Source organism: Helicoverpa armigera, chromosome 5 (assembly GCF_030705265.1).
Source record: "Helicoverpa armigera isolate CAAS_96S chromosome 5, ASM3070526v1, whole genome shotgun sequence".
NCBI lineage: Eukaryota > Metazoa > Arthropoda > Insecta > Lepidoptera > Noctuidae > Helicoverpa > Helicoverpa armigera.
In genome coordinates, this window is record NC_087124.1 from 8853602 (window position 1) to 8875679 (window position 22078).

Here is a 22078-nt window from a genome sequence, read left to right on the forward strand (position 1 = left end):
TTAAACAAAATCACTTACAATCACAATTCAGGTACCTATCTGAGTTAGTACATAGGGAGATGATATGGAGAATTGCCTGAGATGATGGGAGTATATAAGGGGGTGCATAAGGGGGTACATAAGAGAGTACATAAGGGATTACATAAGGGAGTACATAATGGAGTACATAATGGAGTACATAAGGGAGTACATAATGGAGTACATAAGGGAGTATATAAGGGAGTACATAAGGGAGTACAAAAGTGGGTACATAAGGAAGAACGTAAGGGAGTACATAAGGGAGACAGATGTACTAGTCAGTGAACTAGAAGTCGCGTAGAGTGACTGCTTTACATCGGCTCTTGAGGAATTAAGTCAGGTGTTACGCCAAAATAGCTTACTAAGAAACTTTCACTAGATAGCTCTAAGAACTCTGTAAGTTGGTGCTTGATACACCCGTGCATCAGCGAGCAAATCAATGTCTGTCCTGTGTCTAATCAAATATCTTTCCGATCGTGTCGAATTACAGTCCTTTCGTGCTTCGAGAATGGGAGAAGGAGCTTGTGCCGATGTGCACTATAATATGTCCTGTAAAGTTGGCTTATCTTTTTAGAGACAGCAGTATGAAGCACTTTCACTGGCTCTTTTAACTGGCAATTTTTAAATACCTACGATGAAATATGTTTGCGTATCCAACTGCGTATCCCATCGTTGTTGTTCCCTAGGTCTTGCAAACATAGCACAGCGTAGATCTTCATTAAGCCTCTATGGCGCAATGGTCACCAAGCCGGACTGCCGAAGCTGAGGTCCCGGGTTCGATTCCCGGTTCGGTCGACATTTGTGTGATGAGCATGCTTGTTGGCCGTGGTCTGGGTGTTACAATATGTATATGTGTAGCTATATGTAGTTTATCAGTTGTGTTAGCACCCATAACACAAGTTAATTAACACGTTCGCGTAAGCAACGTCTTACAACGTCGTATTGATATAAGTATGAAAAGGCCCAACGTCGTACGACGGCCTCTAGATTGTCATATTTATTTTGACGGACCATGTCAGACCTATGTGGTGGCGACAACGTTTATAGACGTCGGACGTGAAATAACGTTGCGCCACATAACACAGATTATAAGACTACGTATAACGGCGGGACGTCTTAAGACTTGGTTTAATTTTGTGTGCGAAAAAGGTGCGCCACAGTACCAACATTTAAAAATGAGATTGCTCACGCGAACGTGTTAATAACTTACCATGGGGCTATCCAACCGTGTGTGAAAAGGTGTCCCGACATTATTTATTTATTTTATTTAAGCATTTGAAGAGCAAATGGACAACAATAGTTCTGTTTTTTACAATTATGTTGCTTAAAGTCATGATAAACTCATATTTTTTTGGGCACATCAGTTGATGCTTACGTGTATAGGTACGCCAGTGTCTGTGTTCGGATGAGTACAACTTTGATTGTAAAACAGTATCACACGGTATGAAAGGACCGGGAGAGGCTACTAGTGCACAAACTCATAGTGGCAGGGACGACGTGAGCACAGTTGCACGTTGTAGTTCAGACCTTATAGGCAAGCATAAAGCTGATTTCCACAAATTGATGAAAATAATTTAAAAACGCGAAAAAAGAGAAAAATGGCAAGCTCATTTAAATTATATTATTTTTAAGAGAAAAATGACCATCGTAACTTGCTAGCCATTGGAAAAATTTAAAGTATTTTATTCATAACAATCATTTTGGGGATTTGTGATTTTCGAGCATTTGATGTTCTCCAGAGTTGTTAATAAGTTTTTTTTTTTAAGTTTATACCATATTTAGGTATGTGATATTGTGAAGGTATTGGCTGTTTGTTCTTGCGAAGGTTGTCGTTCAAATAATTCATTGTCTTCATTAAAATGCCTTTATTTTAACTAACGGTTATTATAATATTTAGTTGCTTGGCTTGCTGGTTGACGTTCGTCAAAAAATGACATGGTTTCGGACAAAAATCATAAGATAATTTTAGACATAAAAATTTATTAAAGAATTCAATGATACATAGGAATCAAGTAAAGATTAAGACCGAATGTAACATCTTAACTAGCCCGAGCTGTAGGTTGAACGTCGCAGTTGACAAACTCAGCGTCTACGCAACGGCCCGAGGCGGGGTCGAAGGCGAGACCATTGTCACAGGACAATAGACGAGCGCGGCCCTTCTCGCACGAGAAGAAGTAGAAGCAGTTGCCTTGGTATCTGCAAAAGCAAAAATAGAATTAGTAATTAAAGAAGTCAGAGTAGAAGAAAGAAAGAAGTAATTGTATCACAAGCTCAAAACTAGCCATTTATAAGATCAGAAAAAAGGCTGTGAAAATATCTTACTTGTAGTTGAAGACAAGGTCGAGAGGGTTGCCGTCAGCGTCAGTAGGGGCAGCAGGGCAAGAGAATCCGAGGAAGTCTAAAATAAAGTCAATACGATTAATTAATATGAAACGGTGTTGAAGAAAATTGGATTAAGGAAATAACACAAACAAGCAAATAAGAACAATGAAATTTTATATACCTGCTCCATCGTTATCCCTAAACAGTTTCTTCAACTTGCACGGGATGTAAAAAAAACTTATGCATTTCAGTGTCTATAGTTTACAGTATTTTAAATATTCTTACCTTCAGTTTTGCATGAGGCGACTAGGTCGGGCCAGTCGCAACGGCCGGTGTCAGGGTTGAAGGCCAGGCCAGTGGGGCAGACCATCTCGATGGCCTTGCCGGCCACACACATGCGGTACTGGCCACAGTTGTCAGCGGTGGCGACGGGGGATGGGAAATAGCCGTACTGGTGGGGGCAGTCAGCGGTGGGCTGGGCTGGCTCTAGAGAACAAGCAAAGTATACAAATGAAAACCTTGCAAGAAGTAGAAGAGAACATTTAGAGGAAATCTTTGGGTAAGTCCCGTGCAAGTCAACTGTAGTCCACTGCGTGATCCTTGAATAAAGACATTATTAGTCACTTTTTTATTAACATTTAAGTTAATCGTAATGGTTTTATTTCCGATGCTTTTTGTTCCGATGTACCAGGCTTCCAAATATGCTATATATGTCTTGAAGATTTGCTTTTTAGGGTCTTTAGTGAGTCTTCCTTCATTACTTACGGGCAGAGCCACGTCCTTGGCAGGGCACGTCCATGGGGTATCCGCAGGGGTAGCTGGGCCACTTAGCTTCGGGGTTGAAGTGCAGACCGTCTGGGCACAGCATTTCGTTGGCAACGAATTCCTGTACAAATATATTACTTTAGAATCATTCGTGATAAAGGGCAAATATGCAGTAGGTATGGCATGTTATGCCATGTAGTACGAAAAGGAACTTCTAATTAGTTTGATTGATGCAAAAGGTGTTTAATAATCAACAGATCTGGCATAGCTTCTACAAGAGATATTCGTTTTGAACTTTTTGACAGTGTTCCAAAATGCAGGATACTTACAGTGCACTCTACATAGGAGTCACAGCTAGTGTCCACTTTGTAGTAAGCGTTCCGCTGCTTGCAGATGGAGCTCCGGGTGGCACCTACAGGCGCATCAGTGGCGGCCTGAGCGTTGCCTATACAATGCAACACCAGTTATTAGAATAGTATTGCAAAAGAATTTGATGCTGGCTCAAAAAAACATAAGGATTTATGAAATATCATATTTTGGGAAATGAACTCTACCGGATTTAGAACAAAATTGAAATTAAAAGAGAAAGTATGGTAAAAAAGAAAAGGAAATAGGGTTTTACTTACAGGCAGCAACGAACACCAAAGCGAAACACACGTAGGTGAACATGTTGTTTGTTCAAGTTGTTCCTTGAATGACAAACTCCTGAATGATGTCCCAGCACTGTACCAATAACTTTTTATACTAAAATAACTCATCAATGATACTAATTGACTTTCATTAATGGTGAAAAGTTGCATTGCTGTGGTTTCGTCGTGGTGATTAAAAACACGTTTCAAGTCTTGGATATTTCACTTTATTGTAACAAGATATTCTTTTACATCTTATCTATTGATACCATAATTTTTGGTATCGGTACAAAAGTATGTTTAAAATACAAGATGGTAATGTAGTTTGATGCTGTGAAACTTATATAACAGAAAATCCTTATGACATTAATCTTATCCTAGATCTTACAGGTTACTATAACACAATGCCTGATAAAACAGAACGGGTGGATGTATAAAAAGTTACAAACAAAAAAACATATGTTAAAACATATTTGCATACTCTATGACTTCATAACACAGATGCTGCGGTAACTCAATTGTTTTCTTTAGACTAGAACTAATTACGAAACAAGCGTACAGCTGGTTGCATCAAGTTTCAAATATGAATATGCTAACGAGTTTCTGAAATGAAAACGCCAATATATTTTCAGTTAAGCAAATATATTGGTACCTATTTCCGTTGAAAAAATTTAATGCAACCGGCTCTAAGAGTATCTAAAGCATCAAAGATCAAAATGATGCTATAGTTTCGCGAGGTTATTTGTTTTCCTAGCGTGCTTAGTATCGTCTTTTGTCTGTGGATTTGGCGCTGAATTCGAGTTCCTTATCAAGGAGTTGCTTGGCCTCTTCCCTGGCGCGGGCAGCTTCAGCCCTCAGTTCGGAAGGACATGCTGCCACCTCTTCAGCAGACACGCAGGTACCGGTGAGCTCATCATAAGCCGTGTTTTTACCACAGAACAGTACTCGGGGCTTGGTACCGATGCAGAGGAAGTATTTCTGGCAGTCGTTGTCAGCCCTGTAATTTGAAATATTGTTAGAACGTTTTAGCTTTCAATACGGTTAAACATAGCCTAGTTAGATGAACCAAAGCAAAGATTGAATGCATCTGGGAATGTTACACGGTACAACAGCATTTGTCTAGCAATTTTATCAGATTATTAAATAAGTAGGTAACCTTGAATACATAGTACGTTTGCAGATTTTGTTTTCTGACTCAAAAACGAGTGAGTAAATATGAAGATACTAGCTGGTGCCCGCGACTTCGTCTGCGCAGGTTTAGTATTTCGAACAATATGTTTACAAATTGTAGCCTATGTGTTATTCTGATGTATAAGCTATATTATTGTAAAGTTTCATTAAAATCCATTCAGTAGTTTTTGCGTGAAAGAGTAACAAACATCCATACATCCATACATACAAACTTTCGCGTTTATAATATTAGTAGGATGAAAAAATGATTTTTTTTTTTTAAGTATTAGTGTAGCATTATTTTCATCAACATCATTGTAGCCCTAACGCATGGCGCATTTTTATATGACGTAGTGTTCATTGTAATTTGTGTTATCTTTTGACCGGATATCTGGTTCCGATATTTCAAACTCCTAACAAAGTACAAAAATGCCATGATAAATGTTTGTGTCGATGATGGTCAGCACATTTTAAGTGATGTCTCATTGTATGATGTATCCGCTACATGAACTTTAGGGAGACCGCATTTTATTACTTATGTTGCAAAGGTTCTCCTGTCTGGTAAAGTTTTACGACCCGCCTGACGCCATTCTCACTTCGGAATAATTTTCTTGCAAAGTTTCCGTAATCTCAAAATAACTAAATTATATAAGTCTCTATATAAAGACTTCCCTCAAATTAAACGGAAGCTAAGGATGGTCATTTCAAGAAAAACCTAATTCAGAATGATGAATGAATGATCGTTTTGATAAAAAAACCTTGTATCAGATACCCAATTAAAATGGTACGGATTCTTCAAAAGATATAAAAAGATGATTAAACTGGTTTATTTATTTATGTAAAGTGGTTTAATCAAAAGTTTAGAAGCATAAGGACCATTCTTAATTAAAATTTGATGCAGATATTATAGTATCTGAATTCTAAACTAATCTAATTAACCTTGCACTTCGATTTGTTTCGCGGAAGATGCATTCGAATATTAATCATGTTTACGACCAACGTATTTTTACGATATGATGATGCATCACCAAAGTATATTTTTGACACTCCATCGTCGAGGTCACATTGTCAGAAAAATCTCCATGTCCCAATAAGCAGAAATAAAACAAGAGGTTTGTGTAGACTTGTAAAAAGTGGCACGACAAGAATGTGTGATGTACCATATTATCATACATCTTGGAAGGACGTTGGCAAACCGCTGGTATTTCTAATGACGAGGTTATGTAAGCAAGGTCACCGCTCATCTGCTGACATTTAGGTACGTACTGACACCGACTGACCGGTCGCCTATTAACTAACCAGTTCTCGGTGTTTCGATATCTATCACTTTAATAATAATCGTAAGTACATTAATGAGGTATTGCACGTGTTTTGTAATACCTGTAGAATCTGAAGCCGGCTGGAGGGCCGAGTTCCTTTGATTCTGGGACGGCTGGGCAGCGGAAGCCAAGGAAAGCTGAAAATAAATGTTTAGCATTTAGAATGTTGCAAATAAGAGGCGATTGTCAGGACGTCACATTTATGATCGTTAGTAGTGTTTATCTCTTTGGTAGTAACTTTACGACACAACTTTCATGTAGTCGTTAAATTCTTGCACAATAGGGCATCACATGTTAACTTGCGTCGATACAGTATGTGCCAATAGGGTGCAATATATTAGATAATTTAGGAGCAAGAATTTGATACACCTACAAATTTTTAGACACTGATAGGGATGCTGAATCAGATTTTAAAAGGAACATATAAAATAAATGTGGACTGCGTGAAATAGTTCAGAGATTGCAAAGGGGAGTAATACCTTCAGCGTCACAGTCTTCGACCTCATCAGGCCACTCGCAGCGGTAAGAGGCTGAGCTCCAGGCAAGACCCTCGGGGCACTTCAGATCGTAGCCGACTCCGTTGACACAGTTCCTGAAGTAACTGCAGTTACGGGAGTCTCCGAGCTTGTAGTAACCGAACTGGTGTTCGCATTGCTCAGTAGGTTGGGCAGGCTCTGGAATCAGATAGATTATCACACGTCAATTTTCCTACGTAGTTGGGAAAAGGCTAGGCAAATGATTTTCACTCGTGCACATTATCGGTATGCCAATGTCACCCGTAGGATGTTCTATCTGATGACCAGTTATGTATTCTTCATTTATTTTGTTTGTAGTTTGATTTTTATTAATATTTACGATGTTATTTTAAACAGAGTAGAAATAAATAGTTACCTACTTAAAATATTTTAGTACCTAATATAAAACTATGAACGAAAATTAAGTTTCTTCTTTTGTTTTGTGTCAAAAACACGATGAGATGTTATTTTTATTGGTATTTTCATTGTATTCTATGGAATTTTTATTGATAACCGGTTAACCAAGCTGCCGAAAGCGTAAAGATGACCCATATTTTTATTAGTTTTTGTCTATAATTTATTTGATTTCGGGTTTGACTTTAGATATTAGGTACTTGCAAATGTCAAAAGGACAACTTGAGTCTGAGTAGTTACAAGATTAGTCTATTATTTACACTTGTTTCATCATTATGAATTATAAAATTGATAATCTAGTGGCTTATAGATTCAAAACAGATTAACATTTTGACTTAGTGTTATTCCAGACATGTTTTATTAAGGCTTGTAATACTCATTATTTTATATTCCATCTGCGTTCCAGTATCAGAAATAGAATCTAAAATATTTCTGTATATAATCTTAAATCTGCAAAGCGGCAAGACGAATAAGATCGGTTTTTGGATAAAGTGGACTGCGATGCTCAAACTTTACACAACATAGGTAAAATTCCGGCAAAGTTGACGAGTCTACTTGTTCGGTTGCACAATCAACTGAAGATTTTCTTTCAAAGCGTATTAAATCTAACTCTTTCGCTAAGTTATTTCAGACGTATACGTCAATAGCACATTAAAACCTTAAGTTTGTATCTTCCTTTATATCAAAATAAAAGCAAATTCATATTTGGGATGCTTTTTGTTTGATTAGGTATTTTAACGAATTATGACCATTTTGAATAATTTTTTGTGCTATTAATTTAGATGTTTCAATTGAACACATAACCACTCCTCAGAAACCTGCTCAGTTTGAGTACCACTGACTGGCGAATACAAAATATATTTAAGAATGCTACTCACGTAGGGCAGATCGTTCGAGACAGGCCACTTCATTGGGGTACTGGCAAGGGTAACCATTGAAGTTCACGTTAGGGTTGAAGCGAAGTCCATCGGGGCACAGCTTTTCCTCCGCTGTTCCATTCTACGAAAAAATAAAGACGATATTTTTTATATCATGATATACATTATAATAATAGTAGAATTCGTGTTACATCACAGAACGCGCAAAGGTGTCAAGTATCTATTCAGATATTGTAGAGAAGGACAATCAATGTCCGAAGTTGACTTCACAATAGTTATAAAATAATGAACAAAACACTTCTGCACATGTGCAATAACATCACAGATTACTAAATAGTTAATATTATATTTGATTTAAAGATCTATTTATAAACGCCGAGACCAAAGCTTTAACAGATGAATACCTATACACAAGAAACAGACCTAAACATTTATCGAAGATCACATCAAGGGTAGGTAGGTATGTGAACTTAGACCAATTGATCCCTACATAATTACAGCGAGTCTCGACTACGTTTTTTTGCAAGATCAAATCAAGGGTAGGTATGTGAACTTAGACCAATTGATCCCTATATAATTACAGTGAGTCTTGACTACGTTTTTTAGTAAATAACTAAGCTTTAAACTAAGCTTCACAATAAACAGCTTAGTAATGCGGTCACAATTACAGCACAAGAGGATGTTGATGCGCCAACGCATTTACTTGACCTAGTGGACATAATATTTGTACTAGCTACGAAGTCATCCGACTAGAAGTGTAATGTCATGGGTCAGATGCGCAGTCTATGGCCATAAAGGTGTTCCAAAGGATGTCGCAATTTCCGTAAACTTGATTTATATGAATATTGTGATGTGATTATTTAAATTCTGTGTATTATTTTAAGGTCTCATCACATAAGCTTCGAAATCTAGTTCAGAAAAGTCAAGGTATCTAAAACGTTTCCGAGTTTATGGAGTCGCTTCTTTGTTTTTGAATGATGCATAAAGAAGTATGTTATCGTTCAATCTTTATGCACCTAGGTAGGTCATCTTAATAATTTCGCACCTACTAGCAGATGTGGATTACGTTATAACAACATTTTTTTCTTTTGTGAATTCGTATAACTTAGAGAATTTCTGAGTTATGACTAACACGTTTTTAGGAATAATCTTTTGATAATTTAATTACAATATATCCGTGTAGTAACAATAATAATCGCTGAGATATCCATAGAGACTAATCTCACATTCACATCACGTTTAGCAAATAACGCGAACTTTATTACCAGAATCTGTGATTATTAAGCGAATTATTCATGAGCGGAGACGCATGATTACACACAAAAGAATGGAGCTTATGTCAGTGCCTTTGTAGTATTCGCAGACTTTAATGTAGTCACGACCTATTTTAAAAGTAAGATCCCAGTCTGTGTCAACACTTTCCCACATACGCGACCGTGGGTGAATAATTTTAGCGGAGATGTTTAGTGTAAAGGGAAATTGGTATGACTTGGAATGATAAGCGAGCCTTGCTAGGATTGCATTATAATCAGCCTTTTTATCGTCCCACTGTTGGGCATAGGTCTCCTCTGATACAGAGAAGGATTGAGCTTTAGTCACCACGCTTGTTCATTGCGGGTTGGTTATTTCAGACTTTGTAATCCAGTTTTCCCAAAAGATGTTTCCCTTTGCCTTTAATCAGCCATTGGTGTCCAAGATTAACTTAGTAAGGATGATTCAATTGAAAAGGGTTTTATAGCAGATGGGGTTACTTACAATGCATTCAACATATTTATCACAGCTGCCGGGCACGGGGTATCTCTCGTTCAGCTCCCTGCAGGCTCCAGGTGAAGCGACCCTGGGGGCCTCCTGGAACTGCCTGTTCTGCTGAACCTGTTGGTTCTGGTTCCTGTTGTAAGCTCCAGCGTTGGCTCCGAAACTTCCAAACTGAGCCACGGCTGATGAAAATAGAAAAAGATATTTTGGTCAGTGAAAACTGAAGATTAGTCAGTAAGTGTATTGTGGTATAGACTAAAATATAACCTTTTTGTTTGATATTGTATGGCAAGGAAAAACCCAAGCTAAAAACTGGGCGAGTCAAAGGCTTATATGAATGACCATTATGAAAATGAACTCATCGCTAGTGTCGCGTTATTTATGGTAATTTGGATAATAACTGAAGCAGGTACCGAAATGTTAGCTTCTATGAGACACACTGAGGTATAATGTCTTGGGTTTAAAATATTATAAGAATCTTCAAATGATTTTTAGAAGTAAAAATTTAAGTCAGTTTGCCAAAATTTTAAGTGTATTTTCAATAGTACAAAGAACGAAAGCGCATAAAAATTAACATTTGCTCCTTAAAAAAAAGACAGGGGCATTGTTAACAAAATAATTTTCAGAAGATTTCGGAAGACCTTCGCCCAGATTGGATCCGGAGATAATCGTGTGAAAGCATCAAAGCTGACACATCGTTTCATGTATGTCAAGCCTTACATCATATGGTTATTCACCATATCGAAAAATTTCAAGACTTACGTTTTATGTTTATTAGTCATTCATGGAATGAGAATTTCTCTAAAATGCAATCAACTGTAAAATACTAAACATAATACATAGGACTTTTTAATTTTGCTCAATGCTGGAACACTTGTGAACCAACACACCACTTTAGAAGTTGGTTTTCCTCGTCTTTTACCATTTATTTTGGCTCCACCCTAAAAGTTTCTCAGAACTCTTCACGTTATTGATTTATTCGTTTTTGTGAGAGTCCTTTATCACAGCGTATTCGCTCTAAGGTTGTCGTGTGTGTCATACGCCTGAGCCTACATATTGCAAAATACATATTTAAACTACTGCAATATTTGGTGCTTTGATGATTTCATGAGCAGAACTGCAAAGATTACAAAATAAAAGGCGTAAATTCTCCTGAATAGGATATTGTAGTTTATAGAAGTAGCGCCCAGGTAGTTAACATTGAAGTTGATGAATGATATATCCATAAAGCTATAAATTATTAGGCAGTAGGTAGCTATTTTGGAATAATATTTTTTCGACAGCAATTTTGGAGATCAGATAATCATGTTACGAAATTATTATTTAAGGTTTATTAAGGAGATCTTCTAACCTTCAGACATAATTATATTCAAAAGCCACAGGTGCATTCTATTTTAAAATCTTTAATGATCAGGTGCCGATTCAAGTTTACGAAGATATTACCAATAAAAATTAGTCAGTTTACAGCATACGTGCTATTGTGATGAAATAGAGAATTTTCCATGGAAATGTTTATGCGAAAAATGTCGAAATACAGCAGACTGCATAACAAGCTGTTAGTTTTACGAATAACATGTCTAAGGTTCTTTGCTAAGAGACACTGAATTAGGTAACGCTTGACCGGGTGAACTATTGACACACGGAGAATAATCAGAAAAGTCGCAACATATTTAAAGAAGGCATTGCATTTATTTATTTGTATTATTAATATTTACTTAATGATATGTACAAAAATTAAAAAAATTGCAGGTTTTAATTTTTTATTATTATCGAAAAGCTCAATTTGATGCAACAGCTTAATGTCATGTTACATGTCCTGGTCTAGTATCTATATATCTACATATTTTTTTTACTTAAACAAAGACAAATAGGGTCCAGTTTATTCTTCTATTATTAACTATGTTTAATGGAAAAATACAATAGCTAAATAATAAAAGAACATAATTAAATCGACTACGCAAAGGTGACCTAAGTATGACCAGAGTGTGTAACGTATCACAAAGCTAAAATTAAATATAAAATTCAAGATATTTCTATGTAAATAAGCCTAGAATAATAAAAATAGTAGACGCCATATAAAAACAGGTTACCTACCTGATTAATTTAATTGCCAAAAAAATAGTTAGGTACCTACTGTAGATAGATATTAGGTACGTCTAAATCAACTGCGAATTATTTGAAATGTCTTCCTCACATAGTACTATTGTATATTCTACAATACAAACGGTTTTTTTAATTGATCAATTAAGTAGTAAAGAGCATGAAACAATTGTTTTCATTTTAATCTCAGCTATTGTTAAGCCGGCACGTAATTAGCCGGTGAAATAATTACCTTAATTAATTTAAAACCCGTTTAGAACCTAAGCAATGTGGCTAATCCTATGGTGTTTTAATGGGACACGTGTTTCGAACGATGTGTTTAATTAAATAATTAATTTTATGGGAAAACGCGCTCATTTGACTTTGTGATTGGGAGATTATACTTGGACCTTGCACTGAAACGTGCGCTTGTATTAAAATTATTTATTAATTAGGTGGCTATTTTTCAGAATTAATTACATTTTTTTTTATTCTTAGCTAAATATGGGCTTAATTTTTTCTGTCGATATAAAAGTTGAAATGAAAAATTAAGAAGGTACTTACCGAAGCCGAAAAGGCACGCCAACACTATCAAAGTCTTATCCATGCTGTATGCTACCCCGTACTGCGGTGCGCACGCGTCTGCCACAGGTATTGAATGGACGATGGTCGACCTTGGGGACACACCGGCCGCTGTTGAAACCCGGTCTCATCTCCGCGTTACATCAGATCAGAGACGATGGTAGAATTGCTAGAAGTCAGACAGGTTTCCACCTGCGACGGAACTCTATGGATCCGTCATCATCCTATTAGATGTTATCGAATTATTCAATTAGATAAATAACTTCTGCATTTGATTTTAAGACAATATCTTGGAAGAAAAATTGCAGATGAAAAAATAATTAAGACATAAAGAGATGGAATGAAGAGGATATGAAGGGGGTTCGAAAAATACTTAATAGGATTGATGAAGATACAGGTAATAATGTTCTCATTTTAGGAAAAGACTAATACTTAATAGCAGAATTTCTACCCGTACCCGGATAAAGTAGAGAGCCTTTGTTACTCGGGATAAGCTTTCCCAACAGAGAAAGTTTTCAAATTGGTTCAGCAATTTTATTCGATTAAATAAGTGCTTCTGTATTTTAATGCTTTTCTTTCTCTATAAGGACTGACTCCATGATATTCTTTTTTTTCGAAGGCCACTGTAATCTACTAGCAATATTTTGCAGACTTACGCATCGTTAGTATATTGACGATTGACGAAATACATTACTCACTTTACATAATGTTAGGCTAACCTTTCACTGTATGTTGCCCTTTTATCAAATGTTATATAAACGTGAATATTTGACCGAATTTCATACTTTATTCATTATATCTTCCGCAATTTATCTATTTATAGATGCATCGTAAATTGTATTTGTATTTTTAAATGCGGAGCTTAATATCGACCTGTAGTTACCACATGCAATTAGAAAACGAATTCATTTGATTTCTGAATTGTTATTTTAGGATTGAGCTTGATATTTTATTGTTTTTGTAGAGCGTATCGAAATGATGTATATTTTTTTCTGGAGTCCAAAGTTCTGGGTTCACGTTCATTGCATTTTTTTCGTGGTCATAGAATGTATTTGAAATAAAACAATAGAAGAATTTAAACAATCGCAGTTGGGGGTACTTTCAAAAGGAGAACTTTAATATCTCGAACAAACAAATTAATTATTTTTCAAATATTTTTCAATGTCGCCGCGATGCAAAATGTATGATTCTTCAACTAATATTGCAGAAATACCTATACCTACTTATGTATAGAAACGGAACTTCGCAATGACAAAGATATAGAGCTCGCATCAGATGCCATTCTACAAGAATATGGTCATTCTATACATTGAAATGTTAAACACGTTATTAAAAAAATGTGTTACGTCACTAACCAAAGGCCATGGATGAGTCGCATTCAGTGAAGGTCCTGGGAACTGCGGAATGATAAATTACGAATTTATATTCTGATTTGATATGAAGTATGGAGCATTGCCATTTAAACCATACAACGTCCGAGTATCTTTGTAAATGTTAAACCTCAGATTACTACCTATTATAGTAAACTTACATCTCTTTCACAGTAGAGGATTTTTGTCTTGCTTATACACGCTCGCTTTGGCTGTTCCTTTATGTGCTCCCCCTATAAGAATAAGAATATTTATTTGCATATCCTATGTTTTCGTTTATGAGTACGAAAGGAAGTATGAGGAATTTCCTTTCGTAGGTACTCTCCTAAATTATGTAGATACGATACGATTCCGTTCATCTCACTTAAAATATCGATTGTTGACTTAAAAACATTTACGAAGTTTTCAGCCATGCCAGCCAGCGGATGGGACCCTGCTCAAAATCGATTTATTAATTTAGGTACGTTAGCTCTTGAGGCCTAATATGTTAGAAAAGGTAAAAATATAAAGTAAATAAAGGGATTCGCAAGTGTTCTAAAAATGTAGATATGTTTTATGATTTCAAGATGCAAAAGCCAGATTTGTCTATCCTTTTAGATGTCACTTCTTAACGAGGCCTGACAAATAATGTTTATAACCGCGATAAAATCCGTAAAAGTAGGTAATTTTATTTCAACGTCTAATATTCGCGTAAGTGTCAGAACTCAAAAAATGATTTTTTAAAATTGAGTGTCAATTTCTGTTCTAAATAGTAGGTGCTTAAAGCTATACAAATGCGATCTTGATGGCAGCAATTATACGTAGTTATAAATAACGTGTTTATTATTACTACTATCATAAATTTCAATTATGTTACAGCATAAATATCGCAATAAAAATAGGCAGAGAGTTATTGCAGGCTCGTTAATGATCTTATTTATTTAAATTAAAATATACTAGATAAAGAGCTAGAGAGACTGGTTGCCTGTAGATGCTTACTTGGAATGATGCTTGGGCCACCACCAGTGTGGGGCTGAAGTCCTTGAAAATTTCCCCCTCCAAAAAAAAAGTGGAAGCTTATAAAGTAAACACTGAACTTTTTAATCACCAATTTCTTTTTCTAGCTAATAAAGTAACTGTACCTAAGAGAAAATAATTTGATAAGTACGATCAAATATTAATCTCTGAAACTTTCTGATACTGCGAGAATGCAGGTGGTAAGTATTTACTTGTATATGAATATGGTCCTGGCACGCTGACCATTAGATTCTTAGCTCATGTTCTATAATCATGTCTTTTACAAGATTATGTGTTTGAACTTTAACATTTGTTAGACAGACCGACAGACCGTTTTAGAAAGGGATGCAATCTTTAATACATAATTAATGTATAACAAGACTTCTTCCGCGTTTGTTAATTGATACATATCGATTGCAATACTTTAGACCCTTCTATAACCATAAGGAAAACATCTGGAACCGCAAAATGTCAATCAAACACAGGGACTTATAAATACATCAATATTTTTTAAACGTATGTACTATTTCTATTTTTCTAGTGGTAATAAACCTTCAATTATGTGCCTAAAACTATAAGTACTTGAACTTGTAATTATAGTGTCTGGACTTTAAACTGAACCCTGACCTCTTGAGTGAACTAGGGACTTCGATCGTCAATTATTTTCAGAGGTCGCCAATTTCATGAAGAAATCAATTTTAAAAAGCATGGTTTGGAAACCTTGTAAATTCCTCTAGCTTTTAAAACGTACCTAATATGTGCAGCTTTTGTAGTATTTAGGTACTTAGGTTACAATATTATAAAGAACACTACTTTTTACTGCGCATAGATGACTTCGTTTAGATTCCGTGCTAATTAGTAATCATGTTAATATGCCTTGTTATTCTTCGTTGTGATGCGACGACAACAAAGTTGAAATGAGTTGATTCTATTTTATGAACCGGTTAGTCCTCTGTATACGTTTAAAGCTGTTAGGAATTGAAGTACCTATAGCTAGATCTCTTGAGATGATTATAAGCGTCTCTAAAATAGAATACCTTGACGTTTTTTTTCATTATCATCTTCCTTGTTTTTTCGCAACTAAGTACGTTGGGGTTGAATTTTGATTACCTAAATAAGCATTGACGAAATTGACACAGTATTTCTCAAGAAGCTATCTTGAGAAATAGGGTGTCAATTTCGTCACCTCTGGTTTGGGTTTTCAGGTATGAATTGTGCACAGTTCTTGCCTTACCAATAATTATGTAAAATTAAGTACAATATTTTAATTGCACCTAACATTGTATCAGGTAAACTGGTTCTTTAACCATCTGTCACGAGAAATGGTCAATGTAATGCATCTAAGTCCAACATGAAGATATACTGCACATTTACTAGGTGATATCATCAATACAACAGTGTGCTTAGAATTAATATTTTTTACCCACGACGGAACGGAGCAGGTATATGCGTTTAGGGTGAGAGATGTGCGTTTGTGTGTTTGTGTGTGCGTTTGTGCAAAGTAATGTTCCCTCCTATCTTCTTGCGTCTTATTTTGATGCGGTTTTCAATAACGTATTTGTGTTGGATGAGTTCATGTTCTTAGACAGGTGTCATGACTGTAACTCACTAGAGGGCGCCACAATATTAGAGCAAAACAGCAAAGTAATGTTCCCACCTACCTTCTAAACTAATGATCTGATTTTGAGACAGTTTTCAATAACGGATTTGTGTTCCATGAGTTCATGTTCTTAAACAGGTGTCATGGCTGTAGCTCACTAGGGGGCGCCACAATTTTAGTGCAAAACAGTAATGTTCCCACCTACCTTCTAAACTAATGATCCGATTTTGATGCGGTTTTCAATAACGGTTTTGTGTTCGATGAGTTCATGTTCTTAGATAGGTGTCATGGCTATAACTCACTAGGGGGCGCCACAATATTAGTGCCAAACAATGTTGCAATATAATGAAAACGTCTGATTACAATTCTGTTTTCATCAGCAATGTGTACGTGCTTAATGCATGTTCCCAAATAATAAAAATTACGCCAGTAACTCACTAGCGGGCGCTACAATATCTGTGCAAAATAATATTGCAGTAACATATTATATAGACTATAATTCGTATATGCTCTCTAAAAAGTCTGAAATAAAATTAAGCAAAATTAAAAATTTTGAAAAACCCCCGACGGTAAAAATCTTATTGAAAAATAATAAAATAACTCAAAACCCCCGACTTAACCCAATTATATAGGAATATCCGTCGGGGGCTGCCATTAAACCAGCTAAAGGATTCCTAGTGTCGTGAATACAATTATTGAAGAATTGTAGATGTTTAACGATGACATAAAATACACTCAATTAATTATTGAATTTTCATATAGAAAAGGCAGCCCCCGACGGTTATCCAAACTAATATTATAAATGCGAAAGTAACTCTGTCTGTCTGTCTGTCTGTCTGTCTTTCTGTCTGTCTGTCTGTAAAAAAAGCGTGGGGTGCTTTTTAAGATATTATCGAAATGAAAATCACTGTACTCATATCTGTCAATAAAATATTTATAACTATTGACACCATGCACCCCACGCTTTTTTTTAAATATTTTTTTTGTATTCACACTATTATTAATTTATATTCATTGAAATTTTTAACACTGTTTTCTTAATTTAAATTCAATAAAATTTATTTCCTATTTTTTAGTTCGTTTTTCTATAAAAAGCAGTGGCGGATTTACCAATAGGCCAAGTAGGCCAGTGCCTAGAGCGGCAGATTTAGAGGGGCGGCAAATTCAGCAATTTTTTTTACAGGTTTTTTTTTATAATTGAGTATGTATGAGTACACAATCCATATATATAAAAACGATTAATTAACGCAAATTAATAAACTGTAATATATACTTAGGTACTTAGGTGATCATGAATTTTAAAATATTCTAATAGCGTTTCAATAAAAATTAAATAAAAAATCCGCTCGCTTCGCTCGCGATTTTTTCATCATTCCTGGTTTGTTCTGCGCTTTTTGAGTCCTCAATCTAACAAAAAGTTAAAGCACCGAAGTAGCAAAAACAACTGACGCTCTACACTGACGATTTCTAAGCTGTTTATGAGGTGGAGGACTTTTGTGTCCCAAAACTCGAAAAATTTCGCGCTCCCTGCGCTCTCAGCTTTTTCACTTTACACTGGTTTTTTTTCAAACTGGTTTTTGTTCAAACAAAAATACTCAAATTTTTGTGTTCCAAGACTCAAAAAATTTCGCGCTCGCTGCGCTCGCGCCTTTCACTTGACAGTGATTATTTCTGATTTCTTTAGGTATTATTGCGTCTCAAACATCAAAAATTTCGCGCTCGCTACGCTCGCGGCTTCTACTCTTTGCAGTGCTTTTTTTCCACTCTCGTTTGGGTAGGTATTTTTGTGACCCAAGAAAATTCGCGCTCGCTTCGCTCGCGATTTTTCACTTTACGGCGGTTTTTTTAACTCGTTTTGGTACAAAATTCTTGATTTTGGAACAGAAAAGTTTTTATATTTGTCGTTTTTTTTGGGGGGTGCTCAATAGGTAGTCCGCCCCGGGTGCCTGAATCATAGCACCCGAACGGATGACCCGATTTCAATTTAGTTTGTTTTTTGTACTACAGGTGTTTTACGAGCGAGTGTTCTTAGACATGTTTGATGAAAATCGATTGAGCCGTTTAAAAGTAACAGAGGTTTTACGCTTCAAAGTCACTGTCATATAAACTTGTTAACATTAAACTCTTCGGTACCTACATAGAGGCTTGCAAAAATAATCTAGTAAGTAACTGACAGAAATATCATTAAGTTCACAACCATTAGGGGCGGCAAAAATTGAATGGCCTACTAGCGGCAAGTTTGTAAATCCGCCACTGATAAAAAGCGTGTTTTTTAGTTTTTTTAAACTATTATTTATTTGTGCCCCAAGTCAACCCAATTGCCCTATGCGATTTATATGCAATCCAAAGCCCAAAGAATGTCCAATAGTTGTAATATCAAAAAGATAAGTACCTATTACTCAATATCTGACTAGACTGCGAAGTGGAAGCTAATCTGGTACTTCTTCTTCCTCCGAGCCTTTTTCCCAACTATGTTGGGGTCGGCTTCCAGTCTAACTGGATTCAGCTGAGTACCAGTGCTTTAAAAGAAGCGACTGCCTATCTGACCTCCTCAACCCAGTTACCCAGCAACTAATCTGGTACTAAGACGAATAAATATTAAGTCAAGGCGGCATTAAAAATATTAAATCTTCAGGCTTAATCGCACGCATTCTATTTTTATAGGCAATTATAACACCATATTATAATGTCATTACTCGATAACCTTTTGATCTCGAGTGAAATATATTCTTTTTTTTTAATGTCAAGGTCATTATTGGCCCACACAGCTATAAATTATTATTATGTCCAATAGGATGTTCTAGCGTTATTGAAATACTTGAAAGATATAATTCGAAAATTATTAGGTATCAATAAACGTGCTTATAGAAATCAGGTTTAAAATAAAAGCGTAAATTGCATTGTTCACCTTTGACACTTAGGTGTAGCCTAACATAATTATATTTCTATATTTAAAAGTTTTTTTATAAGACAATAAAAGAATTTTAACATAGCTAATGTGGTCATTATGGTATTTGTTGATTATCATACTTTCGTGTTTGAGAAGAGAGCTTCCAGATATTGATAATGCCAGTGAGTACATAATACCACTACAAATATGTATTGTTTTATAGCTTGAAAGTCCACATTCCTCCACACTCCACATTCATCATCTTTCAGGCCGCATGATGTGCTGTCAAGTTTTCCCTTATAATGTTCGTTTTTGCCTGAACAAGGCGAAGGATATATAAATTTTACGCCAAATACGGGAAAACCGTGGCAGTGAGTTCGCAATTCTCCTCACGTGCCTTTTACCTGGATCAACTTCCTTATCTAACTCGTGTCTGGTAGGGTGACCAAATGAAGGGTTGGTAATAAAGACTACTTCCATTTTAGGTATTTTACCGTCAGTTGCAGAAAGATAGATAATAGTTAAAGCTTCTTTAAATCTATTGCTTACTCTTTCTTTACAAACAAGATAAAAAGTGTTAGCAATATATTTGAAGAAGCTTTTATTTTAAGGGATATTTCTGCAATTAACGGCTAAAGCAAAGGATCACGGTAAGCCATGCAGTATGTTTAATTAAGTGTATGATGCGACTAGGTTTTGTAGTATGAAATGCGTTTATGATCTTTGAGGGCATCGATAAAATAGAGTAGATAGGTAGGTGGTCACAAGTTTTAAGTCATCTGTTTCTCAATATAGCTACTTATAAAGTGCAATAAGACTTGAATCGACATTTATTTTAGTCTATTACCTATGTTGAATGAGTAATTAGTCAGTCCTGAGCTACCATGTCCTTGTGGTCACCACATTTCTGTCCGCTACCCCATTTGTATTCACCGCGACACACGTCTGGAATGTTAGCGTAATTTGGGATTTCACAGTTGTTGATATATTCAAAAATATTTATTTTTGTACTTAACACTTGTATGACCAAATATAACCTGATTTCCCAAACAGTCAAAACGAAAATGGATCAGTTAAGTTTTGAAATAATATAAATATAATGAAATAATTTGCCTTTCAAAACCACAAAATAATCTGAGGATTTATACAATTTCTATGAAAGGACAAGAAGATCATCATCGATAAGTATGGATAATAGGTGTAGTGATTTCTATCCTAAACTTCTTGTTGATACTTTGAGACTACTGAAAGGAGCTGCTATGACCAAAAAAAACATAATGTCATCAAAATGACAGCTCGGCAAACAATTCAGATTTCCCTCGCGATAATCATAATCATATTTTACCGGAATTCCTACCATTTGTTCAACATGAGACTCCGAAGAAACGTCAACAGTACTGTGCATCTGCCGTGTGTGTTGGATTACCCAGCTAGCTCGACTTTCAACCCTGATGCTATCACACCTCCTCTTGTTCAGGCGCAGATCTTAGAAGATACTAGCATGCACTATCCAGTGTGCTTAAGTGAGAATGGTAACGGCGGTGGAGATTCAGGAGGCTCGGACGACAGTTCGGACTCTAATCAAGACGACGACTCGGCTGAGGATACTCAGCCACATCATAACTTCTTTCCTGGTCGTAGTTGGAGAGAAATGTTGAAATCGTGTAGTAGAAATATCAGTTCAGGATGGTTTTGCGTTGTGTGTTGCTCGTTTGTGCTGGTTTATGAAAACTTATAAATGGTAATGTGGTAGAAGTTACTTAAACAAATTGGTGATCCTAAAAAAGAGGGCAATGAATTAAGACAAAGGAGGAGAAAAGAGTGCCTAAGTAAAAAGTATTTAAAACTTTTTAATACGATTTGACATTAAGAAAAATACATCAAAATGTCACCAGGACAGCGTACGCTGCAAATATCCTTTGCAGTTATTATAATTATTTTGTACCGCAACTCGTTTCATTGGCTTAGGCTCTGTACGAATATCGACAGAAGACACATGCCATGGTTGACTGCTTTTCCCACAAGTTCTTCTATTGACCCTGACTGGATTATGTCTTCTGGTATTCAAATGTTACAAGACGCATATATTCCTTACTCGGTGTGGTATACAACTACAGACGAGAGAGGAGGAGGAGATCAAGCGGCCGAGGAAAGTAAGCCTGTAGAACAGGCACCAGAGCCCGAGCAACCAACTCCTGAAGAACCAGTACAGCAACAGCAGCCAGAGCCTCCACCAGTTGAGGAGACTACGCAGAGTCGCATACCCACGTTTGATGAGTATGACAGGTTCAGGGATTCTAGTAGACCTCCTGACAGCCACTACCGTGATGTTTCGGGGCCTTTCTATGGACGTAAGCGTTCGTGCTGTGGGACCTCTGATTTGAGTTATTTAGTCATGGTATGGAGTTTGGTTTTGGTGTTCGTTCTTTAATAAAACTTGAGCGATCTGAAGTCTTAGTGAAGTTCAACTTACATGTACGTCCAAAGTTTTGTTTTTCTTGTTGATTGGTAATGTTTCCCCTTCAAGATATTATGCCGTGTTGATCGTATGAGATGAAGAAGAACATTGATACCTTTTTAGATTCGCTAAGAGAAGATCAAATATGATGATGAATTTTGGAAATTCATCGCTTGTTAAGGACGGTTGTTATAGAATTCTAAAAAACAATGCTGTGATTTAAGTTTATGTACTTCTCTTTCTTTTGTTGTATTAGTTTTATGTTGTATGTAAGAATGCACTTTGGTAGGTCTTACTTTTCAGATTCAGTTATTGGAT

General features: G+C 36.1%; 2 protein-coding genes across 2 annotated transcripts; both read right to left on the reverse strand.

Moving 5' to 3' along the window:
- Positions 1-1984: 1984 nt before the first annotated feature.
- LOC110382195 (protein obstructor-E) lies at positions 1985-3888 on the reverse strand. The gene is made up of 6 exons (XM_021342703.3): positions 3732-3888; positions 3435-3550; positions 3106-3226; positions 2626-2826; positions 2341-2416; positions 1985-2214 (listed from the first exon to the last, which is right to left on the reverse strand). Exons 1-6 carry the CDS (start codon positions 3772-3774, stop codon positions 2058-2060), a joined length of 714 nt encoding a protein of 237 aa, XP_021198378.1. The 5' UTR covers positions 3775-3888; the 3' UTR covers positions 1985-2057.
- A 57-nt stretch (positions 3889-3945) lies between these two features.
- Positions 3946-12590, reverse strand: LOC110382194 (protein obstructor-E). The gene is made up of 6 exons (XM_021342702.3): positions 12429-12590; positions 9786-9967; positions 8031-8151; positions 6703-6897; positions 6285-6360; positions 3946-4731 (listed from the first exon to the last, which is right to left on the reverse strand). Exons 1-6 carry the CDS (start codon positions 12469-12471, stop codon positions 4494-4496), a joined length of 855 nt encoding a protein of 284 aa, XP_021198377.3. The 5' UTR covers positions 12472-12590; the 3' UTR covers positions 3946-4493.
- Between the last annotated feature and the right edge of the window lie 9488 nt (positions 12591-22078).

What these genes read in the sequence shown, in the direction of transcription:
- LOC110382195 (XM_021342703.3), bottom strand. Translation starts at nt 3,774, where the DNA reads ATGTTCACCTACGTGTGTTTCGCTTTGGTGTTCGTTGCTGCCT. An exon ending in TTTGGTGTTCGTTGCTGCCT is followed by an intron (nt 3,551 to 3,731) that starts GTAAGTAAAACC and finishes TGCATTGTATAG; the next exon opens with GCAACGCTCAGGCCGCCACT. An exon ending in CGCCTCATGCAAAACTGAAG is followed by an intron (nt 2,417 to 2,625) that starts GTAAGAATATTT and finishes ACTTTATTTTAG; the next exon opens with ACTTCCTCGGATTCTCTTGC.
- LOC110382194 (XM_021342702.3), bottom strand. Translation starts at nt 12,471, where the DNA reads ATGGATAAGACTTTGATAGTGTTGGCGTGCCTTTTCGGCTTCG. An exon ending in ATAAATATGTTGAATGCATT is followed by an intron (nt 8,152 to 9,785) that starts GTAAGTAACCCC and finishes ATTTTTTCGTAG; the next exon opens with AATGGAACAGCGGAGGAAAA. An exon ending in TCTCGAACGATCTGCCCTAC is followed by an intron (nt 6,898 to 8,030) that starts GTGAGTAGCATT and finishes ATCTGATTCCAG; the next exon opens with AGCCTGCCCAACCTACTGAG.